The sequence below is a fragment of the Carex rostrata genome, chromosome 5 (genome assembly GCF_964058835.1).
Source record: "Carex rostrata chromosome 5, lpCarRost1.2, whole genome shotgun sequence".
In the NCBI taxonomy this organism is placed as follows: domain Eukaryota; kingdom Viridiplantae; phylum Streptophyta; class Magnoliopsida; order Poales; family Cyperaceae; genus Carex; species Carex rostrata.
Genome location: NC_135922.1, coordinates 8,579,760 through 8,600,932, shown reverse-complemented (window position 1 = coordinate 8,600,932; position 21,173 = coordinate 8,579,760). Strand labels below are relative to the sequence as shown.

General features: G+C 34.2%; 2 protein-coding genes across 2 annotated transcripts; both read left to right on the top strand.

Annotated features, from left to right (window-relative positions):
- The first annotated feature begins 14,802 nt into the window (after positions 1 to 14,802).
- LOC144553808 (UPF0481 protein At3g47200-like) lies at positions 14,803 to 15,648 on the top strand. The gene has a single exon (XM_078302001.1). The coding sequence runs from the start codon at positions 14,803 to 14,805 to the stop codon at positions 15,646 to 15,648; it is 846 nt and encodes a 281-aa protein (XP_078158127.1).
- Positions 15,649 to 19,688: 4,040 nt separating this feature from the next.
- Positions 19,689 to 20,788, top strand: LOC144553709 (uncharacterized). The gene is made up of 2 exons (XM_078301915.1): positions 19,689 to 20,419; positions 20,527 to 20,788. Exons 1-2 carry the CDS (start codon positions 19,690 to 19,692, stop codon positions 20,553 to 20,555), a joined length of 759 nt encoding a protein of 252 aa, XP_078158041.1. The 5' UTR covers position 19,689; the 3' UTR covers positions 20,556 to 20,788.
- The last annotated feature ends 385 nt before the right edge of the window (positions 20,789 to 21,173 follow it).

Sequence of the window (21,173 nt, the reverse complement as noted above, 5' to 3'; positions counted from 1 at the left end):
TCCACATGGCCGTATAATAGAAGTGTACATAACCCCTTTAATTACTCCAATCTGCGTTGGGAAGTGCAGAAAAAAAGCGCGTCATGCGCACAGCAACCAAGAAAGAAAAATGAAAATAATGTGGCGAGTATAATGGGTCAGATTATGTGTTAGTTATGTTTTTAATTAAATTTTGATTTCTACACGTTTGATACTATGAAACAGATGCATAAAATCGAGATTAGTAATTAAAGGCTGAGATTGAAATATATTTTGATGAATGGCTCAGATTTATTGAATAGACGGCTGAGATTTTGTTTGGACAGATAGATGCTTGGGTCCTAAAATTTTCAAGGTGATTTTGTAGTACTGATTGAATAAGCGACTAGATCAAAACTGGTTCTTTTGTAGTTAATGATTTTAAAACCCAATGGAAGTTTAGAACTAAATATAAAAAACATAAGAAAATTTATCAAAGATGATTTAAAAAGGCCATGGTCTCCAATTGAAGATCACAGCCCATTTTAAGTATCAAACGATGAGGCCCGCTTGATAAACCAATTTCGAGTCCAGACCCGCTAGTCACTTAAACTTTCATTTCAAAGTCCCAATTCGAAAAGAGAATTCCTCTGAAATTCCAAATATAAAAACATAAACACCTCATTCTCCGCTCAGTCAAGCAATACAACTTTTAACGGTTATTTTAGAATATTAATTCCATTTATGAATTTGTGCATCTATGTAAATAGCAGTGGTATGGCAGAGTTAACAACCTATCCTGGAAAAAGAGACTGATAACTCTTGCACACCATGTCTTTGACAAAATCCCCGTTCAGTTTTTGAACACAGCAAAGCGCACAATTTATACTCTTATAAACCTCCAAGAAATGACTAACAACATTGAATCATCACGCCCAAACTCTCCCCCAGTTAATGTATTTGAAGTAATTAACATAAATTCATGACACAAATACCTCCCTGTCAGTCGCCTACTTCAATTTTCTCACTTTCTTCAAAAATTTTAATGACAACCCTCTCACTTACCAACCCACACTAGTACAAAAAACCCCTTCACTGACTGTTCAAATACCCCTACACCGACTGTTATAGCGGCGTCAGTAAAGCCAGCGCCAGTGAAAGTTACCATACACTGACTGTTAAAAAACAGTCAGTGTAGGCAGCCAACAGTGACTGTTTTTAAAAACAGTCGGTGTAGGCAGCCAACACTGACTGTTTTTAAAAAGAGTCGGTGTTGGCTGCCTACACTGACTGTTTTCAAAAAGAGTCGGTGTTGGCAGCCTACACTGACTGTTTTTAAAAAGAGTCGGTGTTGGCAGCCTATAGTGACTGTTTTTAAAAACAGTCGGTGTTGACAGCCTACAGTGACTATTAAAAAACAGTCAGTGTACATCCTAAAAACAGTCGGTATTGGCGTAAAAATTTTGGCATAGTTTTGCTTATATCGGGGCTAGCCTCCATATTTTTGCTAGCCATATATATTAATATACAACATTCATTGACATTAAATAAAATATCATCCAAATAACGTAGACAACATAAACAAAAGACAACGTAATTTAATAACATAACATATTCATTTACAAAAAACCACACTATACTTACAATGGAAGGTGTTAAACTAAACCCCAATAAACCCATGCACCAAATTGCCTTGTTATTGTGATACTATGGCCAAACATAAAACCCTAAATTTGAAAATCATCAAGGAAAGGTTCTATATATAAGGCTGAATTGCAGATATGTCAAGTCCATTGCTACTGTGCTAAAGAATAGTTTAAAATTTCCCATCTCAGCATACCTACAACAAAATTAAAAAATGAGAAGAAAAGGAGAAATTAAGAAAAATATAAGGCTGTTAGAGAACTGAAATAATTGCCTATCTTTATGGGAACAATAATCATACTGTTTTGAGTTATCTTTTTATAGTTTTGGTAGGAGTATCCCCTACCTGAGGAGATCCCAGCTGAGCAATTTTTTTTTTCGGGCCTGCCTTAGATTCACGGGGTCTTTGAGATTCGTGCCAGATTAAAATAAACAGTCCAGATCTCATTCTACCAGGTCATGTACGTGACTGGATCTGAATACCTTCTGGTAGTATGCTGAACAATAAGTTACATGACACTTACAAAATGACTCTTACACACCAATGCTAAGTCTTTACATATATATGATTTTTTAAACCTTATTAAAATATGGATGATACCTCGTTATGATTTGGTAAATTTGTTCTCTCCTTTTGTAGAAACCTTTAGTAATAAATAGGACTAACCATGCTAAATTAAACTATGCACTTACCAAACATTGCAAGGGTTTTGTCATTTTTTATCTAAACTCAAGCAGCAAATAATATAAAAAAATTCACAAACAAACCTCAATATCTGTTTAGCAACTCGCACTTCCTTTGTCATATGAACTGAATAAGCTAATTGGCGGTACCAAAGTGAGAGTGTTTCTAATATATAAAGGTTAAATGAATAATAAGTATAATTACAGTAACCACTTAAAGGTCAAGCCCTTGCTGGTATAATACTAGAAGTAAATAAAGGCCAAATCAAATAAGTTTACTTCAATCCTCTAAACTAGGCTAAACTAGGCCAAATCAAATACGTATGATATGGTGGGGTCAGGTACATATCAGTACCAAAATCATGACATTTATTTAATCAAATCAACCCCTCAAAATTGAAACTGGTACCGAACAGTACCGGTTTGGATTTCCTTAAAATTGAAATTACCAATTTGCAGTCAAAAATACTTCACAATTTCTCAGATTTTAATGGATAACAAGCACACAACTCCATGCAGCAACTTCGTGAGTAGTGCCAGAAGTCAGAACCTATGCAAGGTGAACAATAAATTCAAATGAGAGAGCTCTATTTAGAAACATATATTATACAAAAGATTACAATCAAATTAATACCAGAAATATGAGAACCATATTAAAATGTACCAGCTTCAAGTCAGGTCAGCTTGGTATTATACATTTATGACACTAAATGGGAGATACCTCGATAATGGAAAAGATGTGTATACAATCTTTTAATCTAGAATTGAGCTTGTATTTTAGTCCAAATGCCATTCAAGCCTCAAACTTTTACAATATTAGTCTCAATCAACCAATTAAACACAAACAATACAATTAACTGGTATCTACAGGTAACACTGACTGACTGCAATTTCAACCACGAATTAAAACCAAAAGAAACAAATTGAAAATCAGAAAAAACACATAAATTGAATGAAAAAACAGATTGAAAATTAGAAAGAGAGAAGAGTTATAAAATGAATCTAACAAAGAGATCGGAGAGGAATTGTGAGAGAGAGAGCGACAAACACATCAAAAAATCGCAGAAATACTGCTAGCTCACCCCTATCACGTCCAGAATTGCGTCCAGAACTGCGTCCAGAATTGGTCCCCGTTAGCGGCAACGACGCCTGAGGCGAGCAAGCGACGGTGGAAGGAAGCGGACTCTGTGAGAGAGAGCAAGCGGCGGCGGAGGGCTGAGTGGCGGGAGAGAGAGTGATGAGTGGCGAGAGAGAGAGAGAACGATGAGGGATACGCGGTTTTAAGCTGGGTGGGGAGTGCTTCGCGGCTTAGGGTATGTGCTCGGGGCCAATGTTTCACGGCTTAGGGAGGTGAGAGGAGGGTTTTGAAGGAGATATGCTTCGCGGATTTTAGAATGGAAATCAAAATTAGAAGGGATGGTTCGCGGCTGATCGAAATTTTAAGTTTCACACGCGGGAAATGAAATTCACAGCAGCGCTCATCGAAAAATCACCGACGGTTTTGCAAAAACAGTCGGTATTACTTATAAACACTGACGGTTTTGCTAAAACAGTCAGTGTTGATGTTCAACACTGACGGTTTTGAAAAACAGTCAGTGTTGGTAATCAACACTGACGCTTTAAAAACAGTCAGTGTTGATAACCAACACCGACGCTTTAAAAAACGTCAGTGTTGGTGGCCTACACCGACTGTTTTTTAAAAATAGTCAGTGTTAATTGCCTACACCGACAGTTTTTTTTAAAAACAGTCAGTGTTGGTACAAACACCAACTATTTTTTTTTTAACTTGTCTCATGCTATATTTTTTGTATGAATATATTCTATCATCCTAATTAAACTTTAGTTGCTTTGTGTTGAGATGCATGTTTGTTGGGTGATACATTATTAATTAAGATATAAATAGTTGGTATATATTTATTAAAATATGTATAATTTGACTTTTAAGTACGAACGATATTTTGCAATGAACATTGCATTTGTTTACATTTACTCAAGGACAGTTCTTGCTTACATCTAGATATATTTCACACAAAAATGACAAGTCAAACGTTTAAAAATGTTATTCGATGAAAAGTTAATTTTTTTTATTAATTGAGCTAAATTTGATACGTGTCATATTTATTCAATAAAAATGGACAAATTTCTTAATTACTTGTACACATTTCTTGCATGGTTGATGCAATGATTTTTAAATTTCTTGTATGATTTTTTTATGAATTTTTTTATTACTTCATGCAATTCATAAATTTCTTGCATGTTAATCAACCTCTGACTTTATTAATGTGTTTCAATTAAAAACAATAATTTATGATCTACGTAACAAATTTCTATCAAATAATAAGAGTAATTATTTAAGCCATTTTAACTTAAGAAGTAACCAAATATGCCCTTTATACATGGCTCATGTACGTGGGATACTGGGATCAGACAGAAAATTTGGTGCTGGCTTAACATATGCTCTCTGTTTTGCTTGTGTTTAACATAATTTCAATTGTTGCCTTCCCTTTAGGGTGAATCCAATTTTTTCTACAATAAATATATACACAACATTAGAATAATTTTATACAAAATTTGAAGTTAGAATTAAATTGAATTTAGAATTATGTACCTTAATTTATGCAAAATTCATATATGCAACATGCATGTAATGCTATATAATTTAATGTGTCAAAATTATTTAACAATTTATTTTTGAATTTACAATTTAAATTTACAAAATTCTAAGTTTCTAATTAACATATTTTTATTTTTATTTTCTTCAACATAAACTATATTATCATATTATTTATTTATGTACACACTTTCTTAACAACTAATCAAAGTTTAAAAATATATTATAAATTTTGGAAGACTTAATTGTATTGTAAAATATCCACAAATTAATTAATTGGATTCCCTTATCAAATTTGTCAATGAAAGCAAAAACCCGGTTGAAATCACATTTCATATAATGAACTAGTGATTTTCTTTAGGATTCTCCGTCTTCTTCTATTATCTTGTGATTATTAAATTCGTATTTGTAAAAACTTGAAAGATTTTAAGTTTTAACTTGATATTATTAAATAAATTGACGTATTACATGTGTTCAATGAAATGTTCAAAATAAAATAATATATTTTTAATTATGATATTTGAAAAAAAAATAAAGAAAAAAAATGTAAAATAAAATGAACAAACAGTCAACACTGACTGTTTTTAAAGGGTCAGTATTCCTACTCAGCACCGACTCTTCCCAAAAACAGTCAGTGTTGACACCAACACCGACTCTTTTGAAAAACAGTCAGTGTTGAGCACAAACACTGACTCTTTTTAAAGAGTCGGTATTTCTACTCAACACTGACTCTTTTTAAAAACAGTCAGTGTTGGTGATCAACACTGACTGCTTTTCAAAAGAGTCGGTGTTCGTGTCAACACTGACTGTTTTTCAAAAGAGTCAGTGTTGATCACCAACACTGACTGTTTTTAAAGCGTCAGAGTTGGTAATCAACACTGACTCTTGAAAAACAGTCAGTGTTGGTGTTCAACACTGACTCTTTGTTAAAAAACAGTCAGTGTTGATAACCAACACTGACTGTTTATAAAGCGTCAGTGTTGAACAACAATGCTGATTGTTATTTAATAAAATAGTCAGTGTAGTGTGAGCAACACTGATGCTTTGCTTAAAACAGTCGGTGATTAAGGGTCGGTGAAGGGGTTTTTTGTACTAGTGCCATGATCAAGAGATTATGTCAATCTTTAGAACTACATATGGTCCAGTACCCTGTTACAGCAAATGAGGCTAGAAAAGGTACCATGTAGAGAATATATTATGATTACACTCATAGAAACATGCTCTCAAACAGGTCTGTGATGCAAGCCCTTTAGACCTTTTACCGTGCAAATGAGCTCGGGTGTAACCGTACTGTTAGGGTATATAATCACCTTTTTGATGCATTGCTTAAAGAGAACAGATTTACGATGATAAGCCAACTATATAGACATGAAGAGAGATGGGATCCGAATATTTACACGTATAACATCTTGATCAAGGCCTTATGTAAAAATGTCACATATAACGCCTTAATCAGAGGTTTATGTGAAAACTAATATTCGGGCCGTCCCTTCATTTTGTTGGCTGAGATGCGAAGGTGCGGTTGTGCACCAGATACAAGTAGCTATAATGCTAAATGCCCAAACTACGATTAATACTGTGACTTAAAAAAGAACCAGTCTTTGTTCTAGTGGCAAAGATACATGCATCTGATGTGGTAGTCCATGAGTTTGAAATCCGGATGGGAAAAATTATTTGTTGTAATAACGGGGGTATTGAATTTGAAAAACAAGAATTTTTTTTTATAAACCATAATTAATTAAATTAATTTTAGCAAAGCAGTATGATTATTTTTTTTTTACAAAACCAAAAGGACCGAATTCCCAATTCGTCTTCACATTTTACTTTTTTTGGACCAAATTAGAGATTCGGTCTCCCATTATTTTGGTCCCTAGCAGAATAGCTTGTTTCTGGCAGAAACAGGGGCTGTCCCTGGCTGAAATAACTTGTTCCTGGCAGAAACAGGGGCTGTCCCTGGCTGAAATAACTTGTTTCTGGCAGAAACAGGGGCTGTCCCTGGCTGAAATAACTTGTTCCTGGCAGAAACAGGCCGAAACAGAGGAAATACATCACAAAAATACAGGGTGTTCGAGAAAAGCCGAAACAGGACGATATAGGCCGAAACAAGGGCCGAAATAGAGGAAAATGTGGAGACCGAATCCCCAATTCGGTCTCTCCAAAAAGTAAAATTTGGAGACCAAATTGGGGATTTGGTCCTTGTGGTTTTTGTAAAAAAACATCATCATGCTGCTTTGCTAAAATTAATTTAATTAATTATGGTTTATAAAAAAAATTCAAAAAACAGAGCTCCATCTCTATTTTAAAAAAATGCATTGTCATAAAAGAAATTTGCTTGTTATTGAATTGATGGGCAAAAATGAAGAGAAAGACAGTCATTCGCCAATTTGAGCAACTAATATTGATCTAAATCATTTTTTTATTTGACCTTTGTGGCTGTTTAGGCCCTTTAATTTGCGAATGGGCTAAAGAATCTCAAAGGCCAAATACGAAGAAGGGCAGATCTCAACTATTTAAGTACTATTGCGAAATGACATGTCATCCACTTCCTCTATGCCAATCAATTCATGATATATGATGTGCCATTCTTTTTCTGGGTGTAAAACAATAAAACAATTCAAAGATATGGAGTCTGATGTGCCATTCTTTTTCTGGGCGCCATCGTGATACCTAAATCATGATAGCGGTCCAAAGTCAAAATGAGATAAATCTACCTACCACAGTGACTAATGAAGAGGAGGGATTAGAGAGAAAATCAAGAGACATGGACTTAATGAGAAAAATGAAGAGACAAGACTTAAATTCGGTTGAAGGGGAAGGTGAAGAGGCATGTATAGCGAGGGGGCATCCCTTCAAGAAATTAATTTTAAGTAATTGGTTGAGATCAAGAGCGCGAAAATTCGTAATAAAAATTGTGTTTGGAGATTTAGTAGAATCATAAATGGTTCCTGTGTAAACCGTGTATGTTTGTGTGAGACCATACATGGATTCCTATTAAAAAACTTTGTACAAATGCTGGTACTTTTCTTAAACAGTTTCATTTTTAATGAGCATGTGTGTATAGTTGAGCTCATTTTCACACGAGTGACTCCTCCCTTTATACACTGTTAGTTGAAATCTTCTCGCATCTGTGTATTATATATATAGTGCATGGTTAATGTTTTTGTATTATGGACTCTTTAATAAGAAAAATAAAGTATTAAATTGCACATGCATGGACAATGACGCATTAAGTGCTAGCTGTTACGTACTTGCCATGACTTTAATTAGAATTGACTGCTAGTCTTTGGATTGGATGGCAAGAATCAGGTAGTTGCAGTCACCCGGAACAATTGAAATTAAGGAAGTTAATGTGCTGATATTTTTACATTTATCTCCATTCTTATATTATGCATTTAGATGTCCTGATTGGTCAACTACTATGATTGAAAGATGAAATTTTAGATTTAATATCAGCCCTCTAATCAAATAATTTGTCTTTTTTTTATTAAATACATCTTTTTTACTTGTAGAAGTCTAAATTTAGTTAGAAACATACTTGCCACACATACTGCCACACGATATGTTACAATTAAAAATGAATAGAGAACAAAATTGAGGAGAAAATCAATTTATTAGTTTCCTTATTTCTTCCTCTCTAACTATCTTCCATTCCTTATTTTCTTATTTAAGAATTATGATAGATTATCAATTTATTTTCAAGAATATCAAATGCTGACATCTTTTAAAAATATTTTATCATAATTTGATATCTTATCAAATTATTTGATATCTCCAAATTTAATACATTACTCAATTTAAGCTATAGTAAATATTTTTACAATTTTACTTCAGTTTTGATAAGATATTTTTTTTATTAGTATGTTTAGGTTTGTTCTTAGTTTTAGTTGTTAATTATATGGATAACATATATTGAGGAGGAATTTTAGTAACATTAACTATAATTAGTGCCACAAAATAGAGCAACTAATTTATTAATCCGAATTTCCTTTCACAAAATATTTTTTGTGCTTTTGGCTATTGCCTATGGGATGTATATATTTCTACAAACTATTTGTCTTTTTTTTAATCAAATCTGTTTACTTGCATCAAAGTTTAAAATTCAAATTATAAATCGAACTTTTGATCTTCTTCATTTTATAATATGTTTCTGTTGCAACGCACGGGTACGATACTAGTTATTTGTTATTAATTTTAAGATTTCACTTAATAGTGTATATTTTAATTTTGAGTACAGCTTAAAAACTAGTCTTTGGTTCATAGAAAGTGAAAATGCAAAATTATAATATTTATGTTCATACTTCCTTTATTGTTTTAATATCTATTTTATAAGACGGAATAGTATATTTCTTAATGGTGGACGGATTATAAAAAAAAAATGTGCATTTAAAAATTATAATTAAGGCCCCTTGGTATTGATTGAGTATTCATGCAACATTTAACCAAAAAAGCTTTGAAAAAAATTATAAAAAACATTAAATTGTAAAATTTATTTTGCAAGTATATATATGATCAATTATTTGAACTTTAAAAACAAAAATATGAGTTCATAAAACAGAACACTCTGTAATATATACATATTACTGTACAGCTAGCCTCAATCTTGGAAGAATGCATTTTTTCATAGGCTGCCAAATAAGTTTAATTTTATGTTTTTACTAGTCATACTTATTGAAAACGATTAAAATATGATAACAGAATTCATAGTTCGCCGACAAATAGGCAGTTGGAACTGTACGATTTTGTGTAAAGAATTTAACAAGCCCAACAACCAAATTAACTTCATTGCTGTACATCCTAGCATTGACTTGCAAGTCTACGCACCAATGACAACTATACTAGTCATCAAGTCATCTCCACTTCTTTCAAGAAAATCAGAAAATTTAGACCAGAGGATTCATAAAATAAATGATGTATGACAATTAAAATTTAAATTCAATCTAAATTGTCATACAACCACAAATTTGACATTTATAAGGGGTTGGATTCATAGTCACAAGATTCGCAGATTATATTCAAATTATATTCGAATAATTCTTTTTTTTGGCAATACCAAACCGAAAGCCGAATTATTTGATTGACCAAACTTTGACCGAATTAAAACCGAATAACTTAGGTTGAATACCCATAAACGAAAGTTTAGAGTTTGAAACTTAAGAAGGTGAAATTGCATTTCCGTTACCAAGTTTATTAAGCCAACATACGAGAGTTGAGGTTTAGGAACATTCGGTACGGTCAGTAGAACCTTACACAAAGAAACAACAAAGAAACCAAGAGGATGCTGTATTATCCTCGAAGCCCACGCGGACTGCGTCATACCTGACGCGGGTCGCATCACAAGGGTCGCTTCTGAAAGGAAGCAGGTCGCGTGGCTGGTGCTGAGAGACAGAGTGGAAGATGAAATCAGAAACCTTGGAAACGCCTTTTTACAATTGATAAAAACCAAATTTTCAATTATTGTCATTTAATTACTGCAATCAAATTTAGGAACTTAAACAAACCAAAACTAACCTTTTCACACTTCTAGTACCTAATTGATTTAAGTAGAGTCTAGTTGATATTTGAACCGTCCTGTGGATCGATACCCGATTTACTATACGATAGGATTGTGCACTTGCAGTCTTCATCAAAAATATATTCGAGGTTTAAAAGGTATAGCTTGCTATACTGAAACTTTGTGATACACTTTCGTGCGAACAATAGAGAGAGGGGGTTGGCTAAGATTAAATCGGTAGATTCCGAGTCTTGGTGCTACTAATTCATTTTTAACATTTTTAAAGTTCAAATAGTCGATCTGAAGTGCTCAACTCGTTCTCCATATTAAAATGTGCTTGGGGATTGAATTATACATCTTTTGGAATTATCTTATTTTTTATGGATTTTTAAAAAATCATTGTTTTTCAATTTTTTTTATTATTCAAAACAATAATTTTAAAAAATTGAAAAACAATGATTTTTTAAAAATCCATAAAAAATAAATAAATTTAAAAAAATGTCAAATTTGATCTCTAAGCACATTTTAATATGAAGAGCACGTTGAGCACTTCAGATCAACGATTTGAAATTTGAAACCGCAAAAACGAATTGGTAGCACCAAAGCTAGAAGCTATCACTTTTATCTTAGGTAACATATATATATATATATATAGAGAGAGAGAGAGAGAGATGGGCTATGGTACATTGCAATGCATAGGCATTTTTGTGTATTTGATCATAAATTACCGATTCAAAGTTCAAATGGCCGATCCCGTTCATCTTGTTCTCCATGCTAATATGTGCTTGGAGATCAAATTTTACATTTTTTGGAATTTTTTTACTATTTATTAAGCCACTTTGAAAATTGCTGATCTAACGGTAATAGTAAAATCGAAAGGCACCATTGGATCAGCAATTTTCAAAGTGGCTTAATAAATAGTAAAAAACTTCCAAAAAATGTAAAATTTGGTCTCCAAGAACATATTAATATGGAGAACAAGATGAACGGTTTGGATTGGTCATTTGGACTTCGAATCCGGTGATTTATGGTTCAATGCACAAAAATGACTATGCATTGTAATGTACATAGCCCATCTCTCTCTCTCTCTCTCTCTATATATATATATATATATATATATATATATATATATATAGAGTACGGCTAACGCGCTTCTTCTAGCATATGGGCCGAAATGCTTCTGATGAAAAGTTGAAATTTCAAAATCCAAAAAGTCGATCTGAACCGTTCATCTTCTTCTCCATATTAATATCTGCTTGGAGACCAAATTTTACATTTTTCTGAAATTTTTTACTATTTATTAAGCCATTTTGAAAATCACTGATCCAACGGTGGCTTACCAAACAGTAAAAATCAGAAGCTACCGTTGGATCAGCGATTTTCAAAATGGCTTAATAAATAGTAAAAAATTTCAGAAAAATGTAAAATTTGGTCTCCAAGCAGATATTAATATGGAGAAGAAGATGAACGGTTCAGATCGACTTTTTGGATTTTGAAATTTCAACTTTTCACCAGAAGCATTTCGGCCCATATGCTAGAGGAAGCGCGTTAGCCGTACTCTATATATATATATATATATATATATATATATAGAGGTTGACTACTCTACTTACATAAGCATATGAGAGTATATGCTTATAAGTCATTTTTTTGTTTTCAAAATCCAAAAAGTCGATCTGAACCGTTAGATGTAATCTCTATATTGAAATGTGCTTGGAGACCAAATTTTACATTTTTTTTGAATTTTTTTACTATTTATTAAGCCACTTTGAAAATCGCTGATTCAACGGTGGTTTCTGATTTTACTGGTTTGTTAAGTCACCGTTGGATCAACGATTTTCAAAGTGACTTAATAAATAGTAAAAAAATTCAGAAAAATATAAAATTTGGTTTCCAAGCACATTTCAATATAGAAATCACATATAACTGTTCAATCAGATCGACTTTTTGAATTTTGAAAATGAAAAAATGACTTATAAGTATATACCCTCATATGCTTATGTAAGTAGAGTTGCCAAATTATATATATATATCAAAACGTTTGTTTCTAAGCCATCGAACAAACACTTCGATTTTTATATTTTCAAAGTTCAAACAGTCGATCCAAACATTCCTAAACACATGCCCCATCTCCGTCTTCTCTGATTCAACAGAAGTGCGCCCCTATTCGTCTTCTTTGATTCTACGGAAGTGCGCACCACTCCGCTCATCAGGTTTGCTCTCCTTTTCTCAAATTTAGTTATTTTTCAATGTAAAAAGATATCTTAGTCAACTCAACGATTATGCCTGAATTTTAAAGTTGATTAAATCTTTTTGAGAGGCTTAATTTTAATATCGATTCTTTTACTTTTTGCAATATTATTGTCTTCATAGGCCTGTAATATTGTTAATTTTCTTTTTCTGTTTTCATTTTGATTAAAGTTATACTGTCGTTAATCTTGGGTTTGAATGGTATTGTTAGTTTGTAATTTTCTTTTGTTTTATTATTTGCTTAAAGAATGCATAAATAACTGGTATTATACATAATTATGTTTCGTTGAATATAGATTAACGGAGTTTCTCGTTCAATTAAGGGTATTAACGGAGTCACGACTTTAATGTCTGATATCTCTTAAGACGAATTTTGATAACAATTCAATGGATCAGATTTCATCTTACACTTGTGGGGGCAGAGGATTTGTTTCCCTTTTTTTTTACTATAACTGTTATCAATGGATGTATGATTGATGCATGGGGTCATCTATTAGCGGACTGGTTCTCTAATTAATATTAATTAATGCAGATCTGCATGTGTCACATTGAGGGATGGCATTTATTGCCTTGATCGCTCTTTTATAGCTCTACTGTAGTACTGTGTTATCAAAACCCTCCTCCACCCAACTGTATGTTCATGAAACTACAAAATAAACCTAAACACTAAAATAACAAAATAATACCCTCTATCATATCCACATTTCACACCAAATGGATACGGAGATCGAAGCAACACCAGATGCAGATTCTCGGGAGATCCAAAAAGGAGGTTGTGTGCTGTATTCTCAGAATGGAAAAACATACATGCACAAAGGGACACCAGGCGCAGGTTCCCTGCATATTGTAGGGAAATCATCCCCAGCAGAGGACATACATTTCAAATCATCATCATCAGATGCAGAGTCAATGGAGAGCAGGGAAAGAATGCAGATCGAAGAGACATCAGCCGCAGCAGAGCAAACAGAGATTGAAGTGACCTTCGACACAGATTCCATGCAGATCAAAGGGACCTCAGCCGCAGCAGAACAAACAGAGATCGAAGTGACCTCAGATGCAGATGCCGTGCTGACCGAAGGCACAACAACAGCAAAGCTCACGGTTGCATCTGCCATCTATCATTATATTTTTAAAAGAATACCATTCCTACCATTCCTACATTCCAGATCGTCATCATCAGAGGCAGAGTCCATGGAGAGCGGGGAAAGATTGCAGATCAAAGGGACACCAGCCGCAGCAGAGCAAACAGAGATTGAAGTGACCTCTGACGCAGAAGCCCTGCAGATCAATGGGACATCAGCCGCAGCAGGGCAAACAGGGAACGAAGTGACCTCAGACACAGATGCCATGGTGACTGAAGGCATACCCGTATCTAACCTCTATCATTATATTTTTGGACCATACCCATACCTACCATACCAACAATTCCCTGAGATCATAGGGACATCAGGCGCAGGTTCCCTGCAGATTCAATGGCAATCATTCCCAGTCCCAGCAGAATCCATGGAGAGTGGGGAAATAATGCAGATCGAAGAGACATCAGCCACAGATGCCGTGCGAAACGAAGGGACATCAGCCGCAGCAGAGGACCCGGAGAGAGTGGAAAGAACCCAATGGCCAATAAATTCTATTTTCCGTGCCCCAGCTCCCATCAAATACTATCATGAACAGGTTTTTCAGCCCAAGTTAGTTTCTATTGGCCCGTACTACCATGGACAAAAAAACCTCCAACGCATGGAATATTTAAAACGCCAGTGCATACCAGAAATTGAAATGAAGCAGAAAAATAATGTGAGAGAGAGAAACCATCTCAGACCTTTGGAAGCAGGGACCCCACGCTGCCGCCGGTCCATCTATAATGTGCCTGACGAGCCATCTTGGAATGGGGAAATCAATATTCCTCATTCTATATTAATGGAATCGGCAAAGAAAGCTCGTGCTTACTATAAAGAAAAGTTTAAGCATAATGATGATGATTTTGTTCGGATACTATTTATGGACAGTTGCTTTATTATCCGAACAATTCTCTCTCTCTCAACCGGTACAGGAGAGCATGGCTTTCCTAGATGTGAACATAAAAGATATAAGATCTGACTTGCTTATATTGGAAAATCAAATTCCCCTGTTTTTTATCAGAAAGGTGTATGAATTACTTTTCCCCGTTATGTCCAACAAATCATTCACCAGTTTTAATGCTGTTCTTGAACCGTTTATATGCTTGGATATGCCATGGACAATCAATCATGAAGCCATGAAGTCTAGTGAAGAAGCAGCTCATTTGCTCGACCTTTATTGGCGATGCTCCTTGTCACCTAAGATGTCTAAGAAACTTTCTGAGCTGGAAAGAGATCTATGTGAGAGGGAAAAATATGGTTTTGAGCAGGAGCAACCTACCTTGGCAGAAATCCACCTCTCAAGTAATGCACCAAATAATGCACCAAAGGTTATAGCAAATGCAACTGAACTTAACAAGATGGTAGGTATAGAATTCGAGAAATTTAAAGATAAAGGTCATTTCATTGTTACTTTTTCCAAACCCAAAGGCATCATTGGGATGCCACGCCTGAAGATTGACACAAGGCAGAAAAACTTGCTAATAAATCTCATTGCCTTTGAGAACTGCATCTTACCCTGCATGCGAATTTTTAGCTGTTACGTGAAACTCATGGATGCACTCATCGATTCAGAAAACGATGTGATGTTTCTTCAGCAATGCGGTGTTATCTATAACACACTGATCGAGAAGAGCCATGAGGAGGCTGCCACTTTCTTCAATGATATAGGTAACTTTTGTTTCATCGACTACAATACAAATCATTTCTCCGGCTTGTATAAGGATGTCCAGGAATACTACTGCTCAAGTCGGCGCCGTAGATGGGCAAGCTTTCAACAAAAATACTTCAGTAACCCATGGGCACGCATCTCACTGTTCGCAGCTGGATTCCTGCTAATTCTTTCTGTAGCTCAGACATTCTACGCTATCTATGGATATCACAAACCAATGAAATAATTAGCTGTTAGTTTTGATTTGTTTACTATTTGCAATCTTGTTCTCTTAATAGGCCCGTAATATTGTTAATTTTCCTTTTCTTTTTCTGTTTTCATTTTGTTTGGTTTGCTATTGTATCCATGTTTGTCGTCCAGCTAGATATTTGCTTCCCTAAGTACCACAATTAATGATGTTTAGCATTTTGTAGTTGAAATTGTAATTAATGGACTCTGTTGACACTTTGTTCCCTCTCTGATTTATTTATATGCAGCCCTTATTGTATATTGTTGTCTTCTGCTATTGGATATCTAAGCTTCGAGTACGTTACATATTGTGCTGGTTTTAGTTTTAAAGAAATCAATTATATTAAAAAAAGAATTAATTGTGTCAATGAATAGCACTTAAATTAAACTGATTGGAACAAATTAAGATCTGTAAATTTGACCAGTATCTAGCTCCAAAATTAGAACGGTTCTGATCTAAACTCAAAATTTTATTCGGCCATATCCAATTCCACGGTCAAGTAATCGATTTTGATTTTCAAAGCTATGGTATGAATCAGTGTTATTGATGTACTTTCTCTTATTTTAGTTGTTTTACTGTTTAATAGATGTAGCCCAGATCATAGTTTTGTAGTGCTTACTAAGTTTAGCAAGTAAAGAGGTGAAAAGATTCATGTGGACGATGATGTAATGAAGCGAGTATGTGGACCAGTAGTAATTTATTTCTTGAAATGAGTAATGGGGTCAAGTGACCCAAGATTCTTTGTTTCAACCTTTGAAACAAAGGAATTTCGAAATCATGACTTCTCATATAAGAGACATTCCTTAACATTTTATTCAAGAATAATCTTATAAATATAAGAATAATAAATATTTATAGTTATGTCTTTGAAGTACAACCAGCAAAACAGAAACATAATACGGACGGATTGCTTTGGTTGTTAACAAAAAAACTCCCATTCGCTTTAGATACGGATAGTTTATTGAAAATAATATCGTATCAGGTAAACTTCAAGAACATAATATGTTTGAGATATTAATTTTACAAAGATATAACCCTATAAGGAAAAATCTGAATCAGAATCGGGTAAAATGGTAGAAATCAGTTGAATCGGATCGGAAACTCGGATTTTTTTGTCGGAAACTTGTTTTGTAGTATAAAAATAGGAAAAAATTAATAAAAAATTAATTTGTCAGTAATTTATGTTTAGACAAATAATTACAGTCAAATAATTCATAAACACAAGCATTACAACTCAAAACACTCTTTTATCGCCAAAAACTATGTCGCGATGGCTGGATCACTTTGTCATCATTTGTATTAATAGAAAGGGGATATTTTTTTACTAATGAGAAATTAATAATTAACAAAAGTTACAACAAAAAAGAGAAATACTAAGACTCGTTATATTAGAAAATAATAGAGAAGAAATATGATGAAAATAAAAACAAATCAGAAATAAAAAAAAGTTCGGAATGGATAAGAGAGACAAGGAGGCGAAAGAAAAGAAAAATAGCAACTGCTAAGTTCACAGGTTAAGAATTAAGATGTCAAGATGTGCTCAAATAAAACAAAGAAGTGTAAAGTACAGTGGTTCACGCGCCAACTTCTCTAATTTGAATATTTTTCATAATCTGCTGTTTCGGTCAAAATTTGACTGGAATGAGACCGTTTCAACCGTAATTTGACTGGAATAGGACCGTTTTCGGCCAAAATTTGACAAAAAATTGCCTACCGTGTAACTCGGCCAAAAATCGCATCAGTATAGTTCGATTCCGGTCTGGAACGGCCGATTTTGCCTTCTATGGATATAACCTCACTTTTTATGCAAACAGATGACAGGATGGTACGGAGTAACATATCAGTAACCAGATTGGTCCATTATCTATTACAACAAATAAGGCTAGAAAAAGGTACCATATAGAGAAGAGATTATGATTACACTCAGAGCAGCATATGTTGGATTTATTGCCAACCTCGTTGGATTTAATGCCAACATTGAGCATATATGTAATCTAATTATGCATTGTTTACTGTCATATATGGTTGTCAATTAAAGTGATCAAATAAAGAAATAGACAATTAATATATTCATTAGGATGTGGTCCACAAATGTGTAGAACAATTTAGGCAAAAATCAAATCATTGATGGACTGATTCTGAGATTTGCAATTAAGGAAACAGATTTTTCAGCAGCTGCACGGATTTTGATGCGACTGCACGGTTTTTGATGCAATAGCACAAAATACCTTTTTTAAGTTGGCATAAGGCCAGAAAATCTGTTTAGGGTTAGGGTTTGGCAATATGCCAACTCCTCCTCTCTATAAATAGGTTGTTCCCCAAAGCACAAGGATATACGAAAAGTTGTAGAATTTTCTAGCCGTCATCTAGTCAATTCTATAGCCTTCTCTACTTCTCCCCATTAAAGAATAGAGATGTGAGATCATTAAGAAATTGTGAACACGATCTCACAAGGGCGGTCTTGTAGCTTTGGAAGGCTTTATCCTACCACTAAGGAGGCCGCTGACGCTTCAACCTCTACATTGGCACGAAGTTTTTCTTGCCGCTGTCTTACAAGTTCATCAACCGCTTTTGAGAGAAGCTTTGCATAAGTACGCTAATGGAGTCAGGTATTGCGTCTACTCCCTAAGAATTGATGAATTTTGCATGATGGCCATTTTGGCATAGGTAGATCAATAGTGGCATATAGAATTGAATTGTTTATGTGTAACAATAAGGTTCCAACAAGTGGTATCAGAGCCACTCCTATGCCAAATTGGATTGTTTGTTTAGGATTTATCTAGAGAATAAACAATTGATTGTTGATTTTTCAATTGCTTTGAAATTGTTTATTTTTATTACTATGCCATCCGAGCAATAATCACAAAAATACTTTACTATGTTATAATCAATAATTCGGATAATTTTATTACTAAATCAAAATATGCAATAATTATGGATTTATTGATTTATTTGATTCGGCTGGATATTCTGGATTTATTGATTACTGTGCATATTATGGATTATATGATTCGGCTGGATTAGTTTTGGAATTATATTCGGGTCAAATTATGTTGAAATTTCTATTTTGATTATAACATAGTAAAGTAATTATGTTAAATCAAGTTTTTTAAGTATTCCGCTGCTATTTTTTTTAGACCACAACAAGTATGCAATAATTTGACTATTTTGGTAAAGCCAAATTTTGGAAACTGTAAATTATTGTAAAGCAATTTTCCTTTTGCGTTAGTTTGATTGCACATTTAGATTATATAATTATGGTATAAATTATTGTTCTTTTAAAGGCACAGAGATATGTAATTTGGATTTGAATTAATTGATTCCTAATTGTACCCAAAGGTACCTCTTTTGATGAGGTTAATTCAAATGTATTTTATGAAGAAAGTTAAGGTACAATTAATGGATGTAATCATTATCGGCCCAAAGGAAGGTAATGGTTATAAAAATTAATTGTGCAAGTGAGTAATAATAAAGTATAGTGATGACCAAAATTTTACACATATGTCAACATTGTCGGCCCAAAGGAAGGCATGTTGTTCGATATGTTCTAGGTTATCAGTACTTTATTATTGCGCCAAAGTATCATAAGAAATTGACCCGTTACCCAAAGGTAGCCGCTTAATGGAAACCGATACTTTGGTTTTATGATGATATTAAGACTCATAAAATATTTGGTGATTTATTAAGGCAAGTTGCAACACTATGAACGTAACAATGTCAAGGCAAGTTCTGTCTAGGCAAGTCGGAATTTGAAGCGAATCCTTGTGATCCCTGACTTACCTGGGAACTTACCTGGTTGTGAAATTCGGATGCGTTGTGACAATAAGGGAAAATTATCAAATATTTTTTGAGCATTATGGCCTTTACTAGAATTAATAATTTATAAATTAAAATTTCAGAATTAAGACTAAATCGTGTTTATGGTGTGTTTTTTTTTGTGAATCAGCTAGCATTACTACAGGTCTTAAGGATATGCCTATGTTGAATGGGACCCATTTCAAGTATTGGAAGGAGAGCTTAATGATAGTTCTCGGTGTTATGGATCTGGACCTTGCGTTTAGAGAAACTTGTCCCACTATTACGGATGCAAGTACTTCTGATCAAAAGAAGGAAAAGGAAAAGTGGGACAGGTCTAATCGCATGAGTCTCATGATAATGAAACGGTCCATTCCAGAGGTATTTCGGGGCGCTATTTCAGAGTCCATTTTGAGTGCTAAACTCTACCTTAAGGACATTGAGGAAAGATTTGTCAAGAGTGAGAAAGGTGAAATAGGAACACTCTTGACAAAACTAGTCTCAATGAAATATAAGGAAAAAGGAAACATTAGAGAGTACATCATGGAGATGTCTAATGTCGTTTCTAAGCTTAGGGCACTAAAGATGGAGATCTCTGATGATCTTCTGGTGCACCTAGCGTTGATATCTCTTCCCTCACACTTTGGACAGTTTAAAATCAGCTACAATTGTCAGAAGGATAAATGGACAATAAATGAGCTGATTTCACACTGTGTGGAGGAAGAGGAGAGGCTGAAACGGGATAAGACTGAAAATGTCTATGTTGCTACTACCTCTAAGACTAAGGGTGGAGTCAAGCGTAAGAAACCGGACAAGTCAAAGGATACTAAAGCTGCAGTCTCTACACAGCAGAACAAACCGGATAAGGGCAAGTCAGTTGCAAAATCTGATGAGCCGGTTTGCTTCTTCTGCAATGGAGCAGGACACAAGAAGAAATACTGTCAGGCTTACCACGCATGGCGTGCTAAGAAAGGTATATCTCTTGCTTTGGTTTGTACAAAAGTTAATTTGTTTTCTGTATCTAGATACACTTGGTGGATAGATTCAGGAGCAACTACTCACATAAGTGTATCTTTGCAGGGCTGCCAAAGTTACCGGAAGCCAAGTGATGATGAAAGATTCATTTTTGTGGGCGATGGTAGCAAGGTGGAAGTGCAAGCTATTGGAGTATTTAGATTATTATTAAAATCAGACTTTTATTTGGATTTGCATGAAACTTTTGTTGTTCCGTCTTTTAGACGAAATTTAATTTCTGTATCATCTTTGGACAAGCATGGTTTTGCTTGTAATTTTGGTAATGGAAAACTTAATTTGTTTCATGATTCAAAGTGTGTTGGCTCTGGTTTTCTTTCTGTTTATGATAATCTATACACATTGGATGTAAATAGCTCGTACATTGAGGCTTTGTAAACAGATACAAGGAAAAGAAAATTAACAAATGAGAATTCAGCCACATTATGGCACAAGCGATTAGGTCACATTTCTATAAAAAGAATTAAACGCCTTGTGTCAAATGAAATTCTTCAACCCTTAGATTACTCAGATCTTAATGATTGTGTAAATTGCATAAAAGGGAAACAAACCAACTTAAGGAAAATCAAGCTAGAAAGTGTTCGGAAGTCTTAGAATTGATACATACGGATATCTGTGGTCCGTTTCCAACGGCCACAAGAAATGGACACCGTTATTTCATTGCTTTCATAGACGACCATTCGAGATATGGCTAT